General features: G+C 37.2%; 1 protein-coding gene across 2 annotated transcripts in view; it reads right to left on the bottom strand.

Moving 5' to 3' along the window:
* The window catches only part of MEGF10 (multiple EGF like domains 10), a gene marked incomplete at both ends in the record, with an annotated part of 155,410 nt that overhangs the window by 71,404 nt on the left and 62,461 nt on the right, over window positions 1–21,545 (bottom strand). For both annotated transcript variants that reach the window (XM_084252922.1, XM_084252921.1), the window contains one exon: window positions 5,039–5,131. In XM_084252922.1, the coding sequence (XP_084109048.1) occupies window positions 5,039–5,131 (93 nt within the window). The remainder of the gene's footprint in view (window positions 1–5,038; window positions 5,132–21,545) is intronic.

Here is a 21,545-nt window from a genome sequence, read left to right as displayed (position 1 = left end):
CTCACCTGTTGCTTCTCTCAGCAGTGTGTTTTGGTCAGTCTGCCTGTTCTGTTCCCCACTCTGTCTCTGGTGAGTCCTCTTGCATCCCCTCTGACCTGTACCCCCAGTTCCTGTATGCATAAATAAATAAATCTTTAAAAAAAATAAATTATCGTTATCTGGTTATTTTAGGCTCCTAACATAAACAAAGGTTCCAGAGAGACTGATCCTGATTGTCAAGAGGAAACTGGGTTGCTGCTACGCAGTAGGAAAAAGGAAAGCAGAGATTCTAGGGGCACCACTTAGTACTTTCATGTGCAGTGGTAAAGCTAAATACAAACTGCCAACAGGCAAAAAAAGACAGGAACTGAGAAATGAGACCCTTCAGGAATTAAAATTTAAATAAATCCACTAGGTTAGGAACCACAAACAGATGGGGTTTGGGCTGAGGAGGGGGAGAAATAAAAACTGGGGAAGGGGAAGAAGGAAGTCATATGTACAGTTACAGCCTTATGACTACTTATGGAAAAGAGATCTATAGCAGTTTTCAATATTTTCTATTCGCTTGTTACACGCACACACACACACACACACATATTACTTTATGGGTGCTATTTTTCTCCCTTCTCTTTTTCCATTTTTATTTTCTTTTATATACAAGTTGTTGGAAGTTAACCTTAGTGTCTAACTAACAGACTAGTCAGCGGAACTGTGACTAAATTTAAATTTGAGGAAAAGCTAATATAACCAGCAGTGGATACAATGACTGTTAGGACTTGCATTTCTTCATTTCAGGAACAGAGTGAAAACGTTTTTATTTGCCAGATAAATGGCTGGATCTTATCAGGCAGAAATATAAAGCTGTTTTGCTGATAAACAAGATTTCAAATTTATGTAGAAAGTTACCAACAGGAACAAAATGAGTGCCTGCAACAGTGATTACGTTATTGCCTTTCAGCACTGAATTTATCTCCTTCATTGTCTACAAAAATGAATGTGGGTCCCTTAGATATTTTTCTTTTGCAAGGTGGTAAAAAGTTAAGCATTTACTACAATGGACACTGGAGAAATAGTGCAAGAGGACAGAGTTTTCCAACCTGGTTCTGCTGGGCTAGCTCAACTGACTCTCCAGTGTACTGGCCTGTCTTGTACTAGCTCTTGCCAAGTCGACACATAGGTACAGTGGGAGTGGCTTCTCCAGGTTCCTATAGCATGTACAGCTCCTCTAGCACACAGCTTCTGCACTGCACTGTGGCTAGCAGCCTCCATCAGTCAGAACTTCCCCTAGCACCCATCTGGGGCTTTTTGTAGCAATGTGTTTCTCTGAGACACTTCTCCATGAACAGTTTTCCCAAGCATCCTATTAAGGCAGATTTCTAGGAAGTTCCAAAATGCAGATTTCTAGCAAATTCTGCTAGCATAGTACTACAGCAGCCTCTCTGCCACTCAGTGAGCTGTGACTAAGCCCTCTCAAAAGGATCTGGATCAAACCGCCAATGGGCTGCCTCTTTAGCATTCTAGTACAGCCCAAAGGGATGGCTGCCTCTTGTATATGCTAGTGCTATATGCTGTTCAGTACTATCTACTTATTGCTAACCAATTCCTCACTACTGACTGTTAGTTAATAATTCTTTTCAGTAAATTTTCCTTGTTCAAATTACTGTGTGTCCAAGTAGCAATGTGCATATCTTTCATGCAGATCTAGGTTTCTAAATGCTGGTCTCCAGGGGGTCATTCCAGGACTGAAGCAGGAAAAAAACACAAAATGAGTTTAGACTATAGAAAGTAAGCAAGTGAACAAAGAAAAAAAACAAAAACAAAAAACCAGAAGCGTGAGGGCATGTCAAAAAGAGACAGGAACTCCTTAAAACCCCCAATCACCAAAGGTGAAACAATTTGAACAAAATAATGTTATTGGCTTATAACCCAAAATGTCACATAAATATACAGGAGTACATAAAATTATAAACGAATGATTGAAAATATAGGGGAGAAGAAATACATCTTCCTTACAGAAAAGTTTCAGTAACATATATACATACTTCTCCCACAAATACATGGAGCTTAATTCCTAGCCTTTACTCTTGAGGGAAGGGTAGACTTAAAGACTCACTTCCAAACGGTAGAGCAGGGAAAGAAAAAAATAGTAACTTAATGTGGAGGAACCTGGCAGGCACTACACATCATCAACTGATAAAGGTTAACCAAATGATGACATCATCACTGATGTCATGTAACTATCAGGATGTCTCTGATATGATGTGCTGAGAAGGGTACTTCAATTCAATGGTACTCTTTTGAAAACCCACAACTCTACTCTAATCATGAGAAAAGCACCAGACAACTACAGACTGGGGGCAGTTTACAGGAGATTGTCCAGCACTCCTCCAGACTGTTAAAGTTGTGAAAGACAAAGAAAGACTGGAAACACAGACCAGAGGAGCCTGGGGAGGCTTGACAATGAAATGCACTGTGTTTTGTTGCCCTGGATTAGACCTTGGAACAGAAAGAAGAGATTAATGGAAAAAAAAATGTACAAAAACCAAATAAATTGCAGTGTTTGTTTAATGTTAATGTACTAGTATTAGTGTCTCAGTTTTCAGAAACTGAAAGTAATTGGACATGTTACAAGGGGAAAGACAAGATGGTGGCACCTGATAACTGTTGGCTCTCTTAGCAATTTTTCTGTAAATCTAAATTTGTTCCAAAAAGATAAAGGTTTACTCAAAAAAAATTAGTGTGGTTTATGTCTCCTATTGGGGCCCTGATTAATAAAAGAAACTAATCTAACCACCAAACTTACATTTCCAAGCCTATGTATAACAATAACCAGAGAGGAGGGGACACAGAAATAAAACACTTGGAAATCAGACCATTGTTACTCTGCCACTGAGTAGATTACCAGAGCATGCATTTTGTTTCAAGAGTTATCTGCCCAAGAGTAATTAAATTATATGTCACCTAATGGGTAAAAGGGAAACGTCTACAGATAAAAACTAGTGCTCCAGCTCAGAATCACATTTTCTTAAGTACTTAAAAAAAGTGTCAAATGTTTTTCTCAGATATCTTGAAAAATTTTAGATATTTGTCCACATTTATTTATGCTTTTGTTCATTATAAAACATGAATTGTAGAGATCAAACTAAAAATGTCTCAATATCTATCTCCCAGGACTGAAAGAACATGGGTTCTCAGAATTCTAGAAGCTTCATTCAAAAATCAGAACTTATTAGATTTTTTTTTAAAAAGCAAGTTACAGAGTACCATGCATAACAGAAATATCTTTAAAAATAAAACAAAAAATTCTACACATGAAAAAAAAAATCAGAAAACTCCAAAATGAAGCAACAGTTTATTTTCTAGGTCTAAATCAGTTCTAGAGATAGAGAACTTGAATCTGAAGCCCCTGTAGGAATCTGTTTTCTTTACACAAACACCCTTCAGTCTGCTCTCTTAGCTTAAGGTAGACTGCAGCTTATATGAGAAAATGTGTGAATACAACTTGAAGTTATTTCATAGTATTCTTGCCTGGGATTAGCAACAAATCTCATTTTTTAAATGAAGAATACATTCACTCTTTTCTATTCCACTAGTTTATATAATAATGTTATTTTTCTTCAAAATGTGTAGGCACAATTGATTTTTGAGCCGGAAAAGTTAATGAAAGCAACATCGTATTTGAGGTCAGTAGGCCAGAAAAATGGACATGAGCCAAATCCCACATCCCAAACATTCTGCCTCAACAGCATGTGAACAAAAATGCCCACTCTCCTCCTGAACTCCAACAGAAACAAAACAAAACCCTGCAAGACAGCCATCCATTGGAATTAGAAGCCTGTCAGAGGCAGAAAGACACACACACACACACACACACACACACACTTGCTGTTTAAGATACAATAAAAAGGCTCTTTCACACAGAATGTTCTGTCCACAGACAGCACAAGACTCCCCCTGGAGATGCTGTTTCAGGGAGAGCCAAGAGATCACAAGTCTGAAACAAGAAGTTCTAAGAATATAAAGAGTAATCTGCCCAATTTAAAATGTGAGCAAGTGGAAATTCTTAAAATCATGTTTTCTGGACAACTTAAAGTGCTTTCAGACCAGTTTCAAAAAACTATTTGGTAGCAATGAGGACTAATTTGTGCTGTCATAGCAGCCTGCTATTTTTTTTAAACTATTATTTGCTTTCTCTAAATATAATCCTTTATGCATTATAATTTAGTTGCACTCCAGTTCCCTTTAACATTTTTCAAAGCAAAAAGAAGTATAAAGGAACAGGAAGTGCACACAATTACATGCCCAACAACATCTTAGCCAGAAAACTGAAGTTTTAACTGTGAAATTTCAAAAAGCAACTGTATTACATGACATTCCATCATTTAATCCTCCTTAGAATGGATAAGGTATTTAAAGTACAACATGCTTGTAGTCCAAGATGTTATCATTTTAGAATTACGATTCTAACATAATAGACACAAATTACATATTATTATTTTATTTAATACCAAAATGTTTGTGATTTTCATTTATTACCAATATGTCTGCCTAAAGCTATTTGAACAAGTACTCATTATTTACATTTCAGAATTCAGTGATAAATAAAAATGTTAAATATCCAAATTATCTATTTTACTTCTGAGTTGATACTAACAGGTGGTAAATTTTAATGGGCAGAAAAGTATCTTAGATAAATTGATAAATAAAACAGAAGTTACAATACAATAGCTATGTTACGAACACAACTGCCTTTCTGAAGAAAGAAATTTAAATTCTGGAGACTACTTTGGAAAAGACATCAATAGGCACAGAAGAATCAGCATCAAATTCTTGAAATCTTCCTTCCTAGTAAGTACCTTTCTTTACACACAGTTAACAACAGGACTGCATAGTGTGTCAATAGTTTTAAAAGAAATTTTATTCATGTGTTGGATTTGGAATCTTCATCGTGTTCTGCATAGAAATGAAGAAGGAAACCCATGGCTCAGGGAAAACTGCAGACAAGGAGGCCCATAGAGCAAACACATCCAGAGACAGACAACAGCAGGTGGAAACTTACCACTGGAGCAGTTGGTCCCACCCCAGCCAGGCTCACACTGACAGGTGTTTGGAGCAATGCAGCGACCATGGACACATTTATCAGCACAGTGGGCTGTCAGAGAGAAAATCAATCAAATAAGGAAAGTTGGCACGAGGAAAAAAAAACACCCAACAACACAGCTGTTTCACATCCCAGTCTCAAGTATCACTTAAAAACAACATGCATGCTTGATAATTTTCTTCAATCCATTCCTCAGCCCTCTTACAGTCTGCTGTGTAACCAAACAATTCCTCTTCTTACTTTTCTATCTCCAAATACATTTATTCATTTCTACTATTTAATTCTACTTCACGCTAAATTAGAAGTTTCAAGGAAAATTGCCTAATTCACCTTTTTAAAAAAATTATCTATGACTAACAAATAGATCCTCTTTGGATGTGGATGTAGAAACCAACCACAGTGCAAGCTAGCAGGACTCCAGAGCAATGGAGCAGACAGAGAGGTACTCCCTTTACATAATATCTTTGCTAGAAAAACTAAGTTTCTTTGTGAATGTGCTATTCACACCCGTGACATGGCAGAATTGCACATCTTTTTCTTCTGAAAAGAATGTAAAAGAACAATGTCACTTAGGCCTGGAAAGTGCTAAATCTCAACTTTTCTTTCAGCAGTGAGTATCTTAGGTGGAAAGAACTATCTCTGTAGGGGCCTCCCTGGTGGTGTGGGGTTAAGTCTCAGCACTATCACCACAGCCTGAGTTCCATCCTAGGCCAGGATGCTAACCCACATATGGTGCTGCAGACCTCTCTGCTCTCCTTAGCAGTTTATTTCAGTAAATCTGCCTGTTCTGTGCCTACTCTGTCTCTGGTAATTCCTCTCATCCCTCCTGCACTTCTGGCCTACACCCCAGTTCTTCTACTAAATAAATAAATAAATAAACAAATAAATAATTCTTAAAAAAAAAAAGAAATATCGCTGTAAATATGACTAGATGGGTAGTCTGATGATCTCCAAAACAAAGTTCAGAGGTCTGACAGAAGTTGACATCAAAAACATGCTGAGTTGATCATTAGGTTTACCTTCAATCTCAGTGCCACTCACATTGGTTAAATACTCTTTAAAATACCTAGATAGGGCCTCCCTGGTGGCACAGTGGGTTGAGCGCAGCACTGTGAAGCTTTCCGCAGCCTCTGCAGCATGGGTTCGATTCCCAGCTGGCCAGGGAGCTACCCACATGGCGTGGCAGACCTCTCCTGTCTCTCCCGCTGCTCCCCTCAGCAGTGTATTTCGGTCTGTCTGCCTGTTCTGTTCCCCACTCTGTCTCTGGTGAATCCTCTCACCCTCCCACACCTCTGACCTATACCCCAGTTCTTGTATAAACATAAATAAATCTTTAAAAAATAATAAATAAATAAAATAAAATACCCAGATATTAGTGGTAATTGTAAAAACAACTTGGATAAGTTTTAGGTTCAGATATTCCAGGTTTTTTTTAAAGGATGGGATAAAGTATCCTACAATTTAAAGATAAGCTTTATTAACTCATGTCTTATTACAAAAGTTAAGCAGGTACACTATACATGCATAAATGCCAGTAAGCAAAAATCTCAGTTCCTTCAAACAGTACATTTTTGAGTATGAACATTTCAGGAATTTTTTCTATGTTCTATATATTTTTCTCTTGAAGGAAAAAAAATCCCAGAATCATAATATTTTCCAATTTGCCTTTCCACTTGACATAAAGGGAAAAAAATCTGTCCATGTCATTAAATACCCTCTTATGTGATTTATATATTGTTGTGTGCTCATTATATGGTATACATTGTGTACATATTGTATGTATTTTGTATATATTGTTTGAGATATATATGATGTGTATACATACATATACACACATACATACACACATCAAAAATTATGACTTCTGAGATCTTTATCATAAAGATTTTGATAAGAAGAGTTATTAAGGAGAGATATTTTAAATTTTAAACATTGGGTACACTGTTTGGATCAATAGTTTAGGAAAGAACCAAACCAAGGCATTAGGACTTTATTCTGAGAACAAGTTGGGAGTATTCTAGTGAAACACATAAATTTGTTACAAGAAACCGTCAGACAGAGGACCTCACAAAAATGAAAATCACCATCAATTTCAGGAAATGCAAGTTCAATTCCTAGCCCCGGAATAATTCCTTAGCACCCAGGCAATTTGATGAGGGATGCCAGGCCAGGTGAAATTGGGACCTTGGTCCAGGAGATTTTGACACTAGAATTCTAAAGAAATGCTTATCACCCCAAATATTTGATTCAGACATATTTAAAGTAACTAAATGCAAAATCTGACCATAACAGAAGAATAGACTGTCCCTACAACATGTTCACTGATGTTGCCAAGTTAAGTTTTTAGGTGCTGACCTCAGGGTTCAATGTCTCCTGCTATCCTACACATGTAGGAAAAGGCAGAGGCAGCATTCATTTGTGAAAACATAGTTCTGTGTTCTTTAAATTTTAGGTATACACTTACAAGCCAAAAAACTACCATAACTGGAATATGGAAATTTAAGTTCAATGCCAGAGAAGGCTCAGGTAAACCATGCAGGGCCTGTTCTGGGCACTGAATCACATTGTTGTATATGGCAACAGGTACACACGAAGCATTCCCATCTTAGAGTGCAGACAGCCACTGTGAGTGTGTAAAATATGAGAGTGCTCTGTCTCACTTGTCTTAATACTGATGACATCTATGTTTGCAATATATTCTGATGATCAGTCTTCAGGCTCAAATTTACCAATTTCTCCACTTTGAGATATTAAAACTATTTAAAATTCTATTTGTATAGCTCAAGAAGTTTTAAAAAATCAGACACTACTTGCCTCTAATGTGAAACAAGGCTCTTCAGAAAATGCACAATGAAAATAAGGAAATTGGATGTGGTGGTTGATGAAAAGAAGTCTCATCTATATCTTTGAATTTCAAATTTTCGTGTTTATTTAAAGTAGCCTTGTTTTCACCAATTAATTTTATACTAAAGAAATGGTGTAATGTATCTTACAAGGCAAATTTGTATTGGAAAAATACTACAGTCTTTGTTTTTATATCTTGGGCATCTTGTTTTTATATCTTGATAAAGGAATCAACTTCAATATTTAAAAATATGAAAATCTCTGGGTTCCCAGGAAACTGGATTGGATCAGAACAACCTGGGGTTTCATATTTACCTGGGAGTGGGTGGATGGCCATGAGAGAATACCTGTGTGCAGGTGCCTGTTTGCTCTGTGTGCAGGTCTTAGCCTGCTGCTGTTTTTTTCTTTTCTCTGCTTTCATTCCTTACCTTTTTTTTTTTTAAAGATTTATTCATTTATACAAGAGCTGGTGGTACAGGCCAGAGGCACGGGAGAGTGAGAGGATTCACAAGAGACAGAACAGGCAGATTGACTGAAATACACTGCTGAGGGGAGCAGCAGGCAAGATAGGAGAGGTCTGCCGTGCTATGTCAGTATCTCCCTGGTCGGCTGGGAATCGAACCCGCATGGCAGAGTCTGCAAACAGCTTCGCAGCATGGCGCTCAAACCCGTGCACCACCAGGGAGGCCTTCTTACCTTCTTTTTAACTTTGCTTTACCACTCATCTTTCTCTCCCCACAAACTGATTCTTAGACATGCCTACTAGTGACCATAAAGGCTGCAGTTAAAGTTTGGTTTTATTGTAGTTGTGTAGGTTCTTAACTCCAGGGTGACCTGAAATGATATCCATGTGTCCACATGAATCAATCAGGAAGAAAGGTAAGACTGACAAAGCTAGATTCATCACACTTCCTGATTTCACTCATATCTTTTTCTTTTTATTTAAAGATTTATTTAGGGCCTCCCTGGTAGCGCAAGGTGTTAAGATGCAACCTATGAAGCTGTCTGCAGCCTCTGCAGCACGAATTCAATCCCCTGGCCAGCCAGAGAGCAACCCACATGGTGCAGCAGACCTCTCCTGACTCACCCGCTGCTCCCCTCAGCAATGTACTTCGGTCCGTCTGCCTGTTCTGTTCCCCCACTCCGTCTCTGGTGAATCTTCTAACCCCCACACCTCTGGCCTGTACCCCAGCTTTTGTATGCATAAATAAATAAATCTTTAACAAAAGGATTTATTTATACAAGAACTGCGGTACAGGTCAGAGACATGGGAGGGTGAGAGAATTCACCAGAGACAGAGCAGGAAATAGAACAGCAGACGGACCGAAAACACTGCTGAGGGGAACAGCGGGCAAGACAGGAGAGGTCTGCCGCACCATGTGAGTATCTCCCCAGCCGGCCGGGAATCGAACCATGCTGCAAAGGCTGCGGACAGCTTCACAGTGCTGTGCTCAACCTGCTGTACCACCGGGGAGGCCCTTTAACTCTATCTTTTGACTGGGGGGTTATATTTCCTCTGATAGCAAGACAATCTTTATTAAAACAGATAAAGAAATACTGAATAGGGCCTCCCCTTGTGGTGCAGGCAGTTGAGCACAGTGCTGCGAAGCTGTCTGCAGCCTTTGCAGAGCTGGTTCACTTCCCGGCAGGCGAGAGAGAGTCCCACATAGCATGGCAGACCTCTCCTATCTTGCCCACTGCTCCCCTCAGCAGTGTATTTTGGTCAATCTGCCTGTTCTGTTTCCGCTCTGTCTCTGGTGAATCCTCTCACCCTCCAACACATCTGGCCTGTACCCCGGTTCTTGAATGCATGAATAAATAAATATTTTTTTTTTAAAAAAAGAATGGTTGCTCTTAAAAAAATACTGAATAAATAAAATATGTGTTCCAGAGGGTTAAGAATCAGAATTACACTGGCTTGGATACCAACAGATTGGAGGTTTTGTTGCTTTTGTTTTGCTAATCCCCCAAAAAAGGATAATAAGTGAATTTCTATGCAGAATGTCAAATATCTTCTTCAGCTGAATAATCATATAAATGCTCTCACATTTGATTACTGATGGTACAAACTTTGTGTTTTAAGAAATGAATGTTAAGGGTCCAGTCAATTATAATAGATGAAAGAAAATCCTATGATGTCAATTAAAAATCTAGATTCTTTTCATGAACACCTTGAGCTAACATTTGACCAAAATCTGAAGCAAAACATGAGTGGATCATGAGCAGAAAACACATTTGCCTGCAAGTGAATTAGGAATTGCAAAGGGAAATCTGCTTTCCTAATGATTTTTTTCTTAATTAAAGCTAAAACCATTAGCATCACCTCTAAGCACTAGAGCCAGAAGTCCAATACTGACATAAATAATGGAAACTATTGTTGGGATGGTTCTAAAAGAAGGGACACAAATTTTGGCTGCCACAGTACAAGATTGTCACACAGCACTGGACTCTGTGCTATCTCTTCTCCATGCCCGACCCCACCCGCTCTGGATATCTAACAACAGCCACATCTAACAATAGCCTTCATAGGCTACCAGCAACAACAACAGGAAAGGGGGCTGGCAAAGAACAGAGTAATCCAGAGACTGTTTGCTAACTCACCAAGTTGCAGGAACACTAACTATGGCATATGCGGTGGCAAACACAGTTGCTCCTTCTAGGAGATGATTTCAGCAAGACCTAGAACCCCAGGCTTATCTTTCCTCTTTCACCTTTGGCTGCCACCTACCCAGATGCCCAGCATCCACATTTAACATAGGCCACATGAGAAACCAAAGTTAGTTTAAGACATGAATTTTTCATCTAGAAAATCCCAGTGTGACCTAGAAAAGAAGAAAAGGAATAGAGGTTCCCTCTGAGCAAATGTTCAATAGCTTGGATTTCAGGAACAGGTATAGAAGACCAATTCTAAGTGTGTAACCCATCTCTCATCAGTGGAAAAGATCATCATTTTATTTTGTGTTCAGGTCCTTTTTTCTTATTTTTAATAGGGGAAGTAATACAAGGAAAAGGCTAATAAAGACAATCTAACTGATATGATTTTTTATTTACATCTCTCATTAAAAAATCATTAACTATCATACTCAGCATTTTTTTAGTACTCTTTTTTTTTAGAGACCAAATGCAAGCCAAATCTTCGGACCCACATTCAGCTCTCTGCTACAGATACATCAAGTTGCGAGGGACAGTTAAGGCATCTGCTCCCTCAAGAACAGGGAGGCAAAAGACATGAATGAGAAGTACATGCCATGACTTTGAAGTAAAACTGTGGATAGCCTGTCGGTCTGATGGACAGGTGAGGGCTGACATGATGACCCTGAAATCTTCTTTAATTAGGCTTCTGTTTCAACCTTAGTTCCTAAATCCATTTAAATCCCATTATCAGTGCTACAGCCCTCATTCTTTTCACTTACAAATACTTGGCTTTAATACCAAGAGCTACTCAATATGCCAAGTAGTTTTCTCTTCTGCAACATATATTTCCTTTTGGGTTTACACCTAGGGTATAGCAAAAAGGTGACAGTAAGAGTGAGTAGACTTTACGACTTTTATAAACCAGTTATAGCTCTGACCACAGATGCAACTGTAGCTCTAAAGAATAAGGTATGATTAATTTATTTAAATTAACTTGAAAAGTGTTTCCAGGGTCAAAGAATCTTTTGAAAATAATTGACCAATAGAAACACAAACCCTCCAGCTACTCCATCTCTCCTCAGAAGTTTCTTTAATTCTGCTGAAGAAAAAGAAAAAGCATAAGTCACAAATCTTGTGCTTGCTCAGGGAGGAGTTTAAAGTGCCTTTAAGTTAAAAGTCTACTGAGCATCAGTCTGCATTTATTAGACAAGGAAATTTAGGAAAATGGAATGATTTCCCCAATATTTGTAGCTGATGTTAGAAGTTAAGCAGTCAAAAGCAAAGTGTCTGACTCCCTATGGACCAAAACTTATGCAGGATTTTAACCAGAGGGTGGGAGGAGGTAAAAAGGATGGTAAAGATTATGCTGCGGAGGAGTTAGAACTTAGATGATTCAAATGAGAGAGAGAGAAAAAGAGAGAGAGAGAGAGAATATTTTGTCATATTTTTATCTAAGTCAATTATGTGAGAAGTCTTTACAACATTCAATTGCTATTACAATGTCTGATACAGACATTGTATGTTTTCATATTTCATATGTTTTCATATTTCTAAGCATTGCATTGCAGTCTACCTTGCTGTGTTTGTTTATAAAAGGGAAGGGAATTGTCTTCTTCAATTTAGTATTTACTGAGGTAGTGAACACATAGCTAGGCACCACTACGTATACAAAGATGGCAGACGAGGAACTCTGAGTCTACAGAAGTCAAAACCAATAAACAGAGAGCAGAATGCATATGTATGCGCACAAACACTGTGACAGCATATTCAATGACTGCATTGTATGAAACGTCCAAGCAAGCAAATCTATAAAGACACAAATTATACTAGTATTTGTCTGGGTCTGGGGTGGGTGGAGCTAGAAATGAATGTGGGATGATGACTATGGAGACAAGGCGTTTTTTTATAGGTGACAAAAATGCTTGAATATTATGTAATGGTTGTGTTACTTTTTTTTAATCTTTATTTTTTTTCAAAGATTTATTTATTTTTATACAAGGGCTGGGATAAAGGTCAGAGGCACAGGAGGGTGAGAGGATTTACCAGAGACAGAGCAGGGAGCAAAACAGGCAGACAACCAAAAACACTGCTGATGGGGAGCAGCGGGCAACACAGGAGAGGTCTGTCATGCTATGTGGGACTCTTCCTGGCTGGCCGGGAATTGAACCGGCGCTGCAAAGGTAGCAGACAGCTTCACAGTGCTACACTCAACCCACTGCGCCACCAGGGAGGCTCCGGTTGTGTTACTTTGTAAAGATACTAACAACCATTAAACTAGACACTTTAAATAACTGAATTATATAGCACATGAATTATAGCTCAATAAAGTTGTCATAAAGAATACTGAGAAAAGAAACAGTTAATTCCAGGTGAGATCAAGTGGGTCTTACCATAGAGAGAATATCTGAACATAGGAAGTGAATACCTCTGAGATACAGTCTCAGGAAAGTGTGGCCAACAACAGTTTGCCTCACACTCCATTCTCCTTCCATCCCATCCCTAAAGTGACATGACTCACTGCTTGGGGTCAAGGGTCTTGCCTCACAGTCACTATTGGTCCATATATGTAATTTGCATAGATGACTGATCAGTCGTGGAGTCCCGAAGAACACCGGGTGTCTAGAAATTCGCATTTAATAATGTTATAAAAAAAATCCATAACTAAAATTCCTTTCTCTTATTTCTGAGGGCCTTTTGGGCTTTTAGGGATAAATAAAAAAAGTCATTACAAATAATGCAATGTCTTTGTAGACACTATTACTTGCATATATACCTCATGTTTATTCTTCTGCCCACCTTCACTAATAGAGCCCCAAAGTTGTATATCCATATGCAAACAAATATATATGAATATATAATCTCATACCAGTACAAAAATTAACTCAAAATGAATCACAGACCTAAAGGTAAAATCTAAAAGTATAAAACTTCCAGAAGAAAATCGTTGTGACCTTGAGTTGTGCAAAGTGTTCTCAGAGAAAGCAGCAAAATTGATCCACAAAAGAAAAAATTATTTTTTCATCAAAACTTAATAACTTCTACTTCCCCAACAGTACTATTAATAGAATGAGAAAATAAGTTACAGAATGGAAGAAATATTTTCCAAAAAAATTATCTGATAAAGAACTTGATTACATAAAATTTAGAATTGACTATATTATATTTGTCTGAGGGCAATTATGTGAGACCAACTTATATAAATTTAAATTTGTATAAAATTCTTAATGCAAAGAATCCTCAATAAGAAAATAAACAATTCAGTTACAAATAAAAAGAAAAATGGGCAAAATATTTGAACACTTCACCAAAGAATATTGTACTAATGGCAAACAAACTCAGGAAAAGATGCTCAGTATCATTAGAATAGAGCAAATTAGTCACTACAACTATCAGTTACTAGAATAAAGCAAATTAAAACTACATGCTATTCAAATGAAATTAAATAGACTGTCTCTAAAGTTTTGGCAAAGGTATAGAGGAATTGGAACGCTCATACACTGCTAGAGGGAATGTAAAACTCACAATCACTTTGAAAGTTTGGCAGTTTCTTAAAATGTTTGAGTACATTTGGATCATTTCCAGTCTTTTGACTACCACAAATAAAGCAGTTCTAAACATTTGTGTACAAGTAGCAAATGTTTCAGCCATTTTACTCCTAAGCATTATCCAAGAGAAATAAAAGCAGATGTCCATTTAAGACTTGTACATCAGTTCACATGGCAGTTTTATTTGTAATGGCCCAAAACTGGAAACAATCCAAATAACCTTTACACATGAAAGGATAAATATATCTTTATCCATAGAATACAATACTACTCAGCAATAAAAAGGCATGAACTAATGATACACACTATCATACGGATGAATCCCAAAATAACAATGCTGAATAAAAGAGACCAGACATAAAAGAAAACATTCTGACTGATTCTATTCATATAAATTTGTAGCTAACACTAATCTAGAGTGAAAGAAAAGCAAACAGTGGTTATCTGCGGCAGTGGGGTGGGGGAGGGAGTAGGTAGGAGTGAATGGGAGGAATTACAAAAGGTATGAGGATAAGTTTGTAAGCAATGAATAGGTTCATCACCATAACTGTTGGTGATTACATGTTACATATGTATGTCAATAACTAACAAAATGTACATTTAAAATTGTGCAGCTGCTTTACATTATTTTTTTCTTTAATCAGGCTGCTTAAAAAAAAAAAACACAAACACTAGCGTATTTGGAGAACTTCCCGGGAGGGGCAAAGAGACATCTCTCTACACAAAAGAAAGCAAACAAACAAACAAATATATGAGCTAACACTAAAACATGGTATGCACTGTAATTTCAGTAAGAGTCTGTGGTCATTGGTGGATTGGGCCTCCAAAAGTTTATGAAAGTATTACCTTCAGATCCTCCCAGGAAATATTTACTTTAGGAAATGCTAATACAATGCAATGTTCTACTAAGTTTTTCCTCTACAAAGTAAATGACTTACACAGAAGGGAAAAAAATATTGTGTTGAAATATGCTATTGTAATGGATCCCACACAAGGGACTGAAATACCATCTGTGGAGCACATAATCCTATTCATTTATTTGAAAATGGAAAGAGTTTTTAGCTTAATTCCACACATCCATAGGCATTATCTATTTTGGCCACAACTCTGGCTTTGTGTCTCTTTAGGATAAATCAGATTTCAGTAAAATAAGTAACATGATAATAAACGACCATAGTCTCAAAAAGTTAACAAGCACTGGAATAAACTAATTTTCTTAAATACAAAATATCTAACAGCTCAACATACAACTGGTCCAATGATATAATTGCAAACTGACTTAATTTGAGAAAGATTTCAAAATTGTCAACATACAGTTTAGAGAAGAAACCAGAAGGAAGGTACCTGCATTTGGTATAAATTATTTCTCTCCTGGTTCTGTCATGTTTATGTCTGCAAGCAAAGCATGATGATTCTACAGGAAGTGTCACACCAGGCTCTTCTGTTTTTAGAATGACATTCCTCTTGGTTTGACCACTCTCTATGGAGCCATGGAATTCTTTCACAAATATTCTTTCCCACAGCATAGCATGTTTTCCACCACATGGCATTTCCCTCTGTCTGCCCTATTTCATCGTGTTGACACTCATTTCTAGACACTTTGCTTCCCATTATCCAATACATTTGAATCCTATGTTAACAATAAAGGCCAGCCCAAGAGAAAGTAAAGAGGGCAAAGGCAGTCAGAATTAATGCTACCACTTCTCCTTTTGGTGTCCGAGCTCTTCCTCCCTATTTAGTGGTGGCTTCTGGACCTTTCCTTTTGGACTCTGGTGACCTCAGTTCTTTCTACTCTCCTTCCATGAAAACACTAACTAGAGAATAAACAGAATCTTCTTTCCCAAGGGTCAATGACTAATAATAACAGTTAAGGTAATGTCCCTTGTCATTAAGGGTTTCCACAGCAAACCCTTAAGCAAATGCATAAATTAAATGGTAGAATTTCTTCAATAAGGAAAAGATCAGGAACATAAGCAAAAGCTGGCAGCAGGGCCATTGCTACTAGAAAGCCCTGCAAAAACCAGGGAACACAAATTCAAAAGCTTCCAGGAGCCAGGTGGAACAACCATGGGAGTAAGCAGGTCAGGTGAATCCTGGGAAAAATCAGAGGTAATTTTTTTATCACCAAGTGGCCGCTCCCCAGTACTATCTTCTGTCGACTGTCACCTAAGAATGTCCAGGCAAGGTCAAGTCAGTTGTCTGGTTTTTCCCAAAGAAGAGCTAAGTTTTATGATTTCTGTTACATATTTTTAATGTAAATTACTGTGTAGACCAAACGAAACATGATTATGCGTAGACCATGCAACCGAGTACTTTACCACCTCTGACATAAACTGTTGACCTGCTTTATGAAAACATCAGTGAAAGTACTAAAAATTTCAGAATAAAGAGCTTTAAAGTTTTTTTTTTTAAGATATGTTTTATTTATGCATGCATACAAGAACTGGGGTGTAGGCAAGAGGTGTATGGGGGGTAAGAGGATTCACCAAAGACAGAGTGGGGAGCAATATGGGGGTATTGACTGAAATATACTGCTGAGGGAAGCAGCAGGTGAGACAGGAGAGATGTGCTTGGCCATGTGGGTTAGCTCCCTGGCTAGGATCAAACTCATGCCACAGTGGCTAGTGATAACTTGATAGTACTGAGACTTAACCCCTGTGCCACCAGGGAGGCCCCTTTAAAGTTTTTTTTTGAACAGATTGCATCTTAAACTTAACACTACTTTCTTCTTCTTTCTTTCTCAAAACTTTTATTGAATGTTGCATTATAACACTATAAAGGTCTCATTATTATAAATCAACATCTGTATACACTATACTGTATTCACCTCCAATAGTTCATTCCCATACTTCACTAAACAACTGACCCCTTTTATGGGAATTTTTCACTCTCCTTGCCTCTGCCCTTCTGGTAACCACTAATTTGGTCTTGGAGTATAGAAGTTTATTTTTGTTTTATTTAGTTCATTCACTTGTTTTGTTCTGTATGTACTGTAGATTAATGAAATCATAATGTGTTTGTTTTCCTCTGCCAGACTTATTTCAATAACCATAATATGTTTCCGGGTCCTATACCTTTTTCTTAATTATAGTTTCTGCTCCTGTATCAACTGCAAATCTACTATTTATACAGCTGTTTTGAATTTAATATTAAGGTCTGCTTTATGTGCATACTCACTGTCAACTGCACTTTTGGTGAAGAACTGTTCACCGTGAAAGACCCCTATTGAAGATAGTTCAAAACTTGGGGGAGAGATCCAGTCAATGTTGTCCTCATTGGTGAAGGGAGTAAAGTAGGTACAACGTTTATGTCATGGTGAAAGGAAGTGTCTGCTATATTCTGTAAGACTTAACTAAAAATTGCTCTTTCTTGAGCTGTGAAATTAAAGAGGAGTGTCATCAGCAACAAGACTGAAAAAAGATAACCCTCATAATATCTCTCCTCTCAATAACAATTTGGCATCCATCTACAGATAAAAGGGATCCAGAACCATACCTCCAAAGCACCTTATTACACATGCATGAGGTAATAGGCAGACAGACCTCAGTCCTAGCTATAGACCCTAGAGTGACCCATGAACCAACTATAGCACCTCTTGGCCATAGTCTGGTACCCTGTGAGAAACAATGTCTTAGACAATTACCCAAGAATGAGAGAAACTTTGTACCAGTCCAGGTTTTCAATGAAGAAAGTCTAAGACATTGGAAGCAAAAAATACAAGTTTGGATACATTGGGGAGGGTAGGAGAAACAGTTGGATTTTGCTCATGTCACCCCTCTCCCAAGGTGGCACAGCTTAGTACCAAAAGAGTCTTTATAAGACTGTGATCGCTCATGGCCAGAGAAAGTGAGGTGTGAGTGCAAGTCTTCCCCAGGAATGTAGGATATTGCCAAAGATGCCCATTTCTCTCCTGCCACAGCCAGAGTAAGGACATGTTAGCTAATGCCTGGCAAGAAAGAAGAGGCTGGGAAGGCAACAGAAAGCACTCTCAGAGGGCATTAAAGTAATGTGGATTCTACAATCTGTGTCACACACTTCACCAAGAAACCCACCCACAAACAATTACAGATGGCTAGCCTGTGATAGCCCCAGCTAGCCCACGATCACTTTCAGTCCTCCCATAGATTTTCACTGTGCCCAGCTCTCTGTGGCTACTCCCAGGGGTAGTGAAAGTGAGTTTTGGCAGATGGCTAGTGAGCAGGCACAGAGAGCTGGACTATATCTGTGGGCTGCAATAGACCACAAACTTGAGCTTTAGCTTCATCCTTGGAAGTCAAAGAGGAGACACCTGACCTGCAGTTGACCTGGCACTCACAGATAGAAAGAAGGCAAGAAGCCACATCTTCTTGATCCAGTCATATAGTTTTGGGCACTTGGGTTGTTTCCAAAAAAGATAAACTCATGCCATTTGCAGTAACATGGATGGAACTAGAAGGAATTATGCTCAGTGAAATAAGCCAGCAGGAAAAAGAAAAATATCAGATGGTTTCACTTACAGCAGGAATATAGGGGAACCAAATAAGACATCAGTGTAAAAAACTAATAACAGTACAAAACACAACAAAGCAAAAATGGACAATTATAAATCAGAGACATACTGCAGGGGGGAGGAGGGAGAGGGATCAGAAGGAGGGAGGGAGGAGCACAGGGGACTGAGGTGATGGTGCACAGATGCATTGGTGAAGGAAATTCTGTGGGGACTACACCTGAGTGGGTAGGGGGAAAACATTTAAAAATGAACAATGGTGTAAAAATTTTAAAAAAGAATATAAAAAAAATATACAAAGCTAATTTATGGTAAAAATAAAATAGAATAGAAATGTATTTCTCAGTCAGTTAGTAAAGACTAGAAGAGATAACTAGTACTGAAAATGTAAAGACAACAACATAACACTTCAAGAAAAACTGAAAATCAAGGAAATATGACACCATCAAAGGACCACACTAATCTTCCAGTAACCAATCTCAAAGTCATAAGTAATTCAAAATAGCTCTTTTAAGGAAACTCAATGAGCCACAAAAAACAACACAGAAAGACTAACAAAATCAGGAAAAGAATATACAAACAAAATTGGAGTTTCACAGATATGAATCATTCAAATACAAATTATGAATCAGAAAAATACAATAAATGAAATGAAAATGCAGTAAAGAATATCAACAGAATAAACAAACAAGCAGGAAAAAGGATCTACGCGGTAGAAAACATATTTTGATATTATCCAGTCAAAAGAAAACAGGGTAAAATAAACCTACATAATCTATAGGAGACCATTAACAGAAGCAATCTCTGAACGACTGGAACCACAGATGAAAAGAGGAGATGACAGAAATCTTATTTAAAACATATTTTAATATTTAAAACATATTAAAAATCTTATAGAAAACATATTTTGATATTATCCAGTCAAAAGAAAACAGGGTAAAATAAACCTATATAATCTACAGGAGACCATTAACAGAAGCAATCTCTGAACGACTGGAACCACAGATGAAAAGAGGAGATGACAGAAATCTTATTTAAAGAAATAACTGATGAGAACTTCCAAATATGGAGAGAGAGTTGACACCCTTGTTCACGAAGAACATAAAAAGATAAAGAAAATCACCACAGAAAACATCAATTTACAAAACAGGGCAGCAACAGAGAAAGAAAGAAAAAAAGAACTACAAAACAGCAGGAAAACAATCAGATGGCATTATTAAGTCCTCACCTATTAATATTTACTGACTGAATTCTATAATCAAAAGGTATCGAGAGACTGGATAGACACGAAAAATAAGACCCAGCTACAGGCTGCCTAAGAGACTCACTTTAGCTTTAAGGATATACACGGTTCCAAATGAAGGAACCCAAGTGGAAAACAAAAAAGCAGGGAAAGCTAAACTTAGATCAGGCAAAACTGACTTTAAGCTAAACGGCAGCAAGAGACAAAGAGGGTCACCATAAAATGAAAAAGGGGTAAATTCATCACAAGATATAAGAATTGTAAATATACATATGTATCCAACAGTGGGCTACCAAATATAGTAAACAAATATTAACATATCTGATGGGAGAAATAGACAATAATAAAATAAGAGTAGATGACTTCAACACCCCATCTCAACAAAGGACAGACCATCCAGACAGACAATCAAAAAGGAAACACTGGAATGAAACTATACTTCAGACCAAATGGACCTAACAGACATATACAGAATAATTCCTCCAACAGCAGCACAATACATGTTCTTTTCAAGTGCATGCAAAACATTCTCCAGGACTCATCATATGATAAGTCACCAAACAGGTCTCGGAAAATTTAAGAAGATTAAAAACATACTTAGTATCTTTCCTGAATAGAATGGTACAAAACTAGAAGTGAATAAATGAGGAAAACTGGAAAATTCAAAAACACGTGGAAATTTAGCAACACTCTTGAACAATAAGTAAGTCAAAGAAGATATCAAAAAGGAAATAAAAATACTTGACTTGTTTGTAGTTTGACATAAAAATGGAAACAAAATATACCAAAATTTATGGAATATAACAAAAACCTGTCTATGAGGAAAGCTTATAGTGATGAATGCCTACATTAATAAAGAGAAAGATCTCAAACAATCTTACTCCAAAGGAAAGAAGAACATAATAAGTCAACAGTTAGGTGAAGGAAGGAAATGAGAAATGTCAGAGTATAAATAGATAAAATAGAAACAAGAAAAATAATAGTAACATAAATGAAGCTAAAAACTGGTTTTGTGAAAATATTCACAAAACTGACAAACCTTCAGCTAGACTAACATAAAAAAAGAGCAGACTCACATAAATAAAAATTGATATGAAAGAAGAGACATTACAATTGATACCACAAAAATACCAAAAGGTCAGAAGAAACTACTATGAACACTTCCATGCCAACAAATTGGACAATCTAAAAGAGAAGGATAAAATCCATTCCATATAACTCTGCCAGAATAAATCAAGAAGAACAGACCAATAATAAGTAAAGAAATAAAAAAGTTCCTACTAAAGAAAAGTCCAGCAACAGATGATTTCCTTAGTGAATTTACTAAATATTTAAAAACAATTCATGTCAATCTTTCTCAACTTTCCAAGAAATTGAAGACAACAATCCAAAACTCATTTTATGAGGCCAGCATTATCCTAACAAAGACAGTTAAAGACACTACAAGAAAGTACATTATAAAATCAGTTTCTCTGATAAATACATAAAAATCTCAGCAAAATTTTTACAAATTTAATTTAGTAGCATATCCAAAAGATTACATACACTATGAGCAAGTGGGAATTACCCCTTGGATAGAAGGGTGATTCAACATACACAAATTAATAATTATGATACACCATATTAATAAAATGTAAGATTAAAAAAATCTATGATCAAAAAAAATATATGATCAATTCAATAGATACAAAAGATTGTTTTAAACATAAAGTA

This window comes from Talpa europaea (assembly GCF_964194135.1).
Source record: "Talpa europaea genome assembly, chromosome: 13".
NCBI lineage: Eukaryota > Metazoa > Chordata > Mammalia > Eulipotyphla > Talpidae > Talpa > Talpa europaea.
This window is presented reverse-complemented; position numbering and strand designations above follow the sequence as displayed.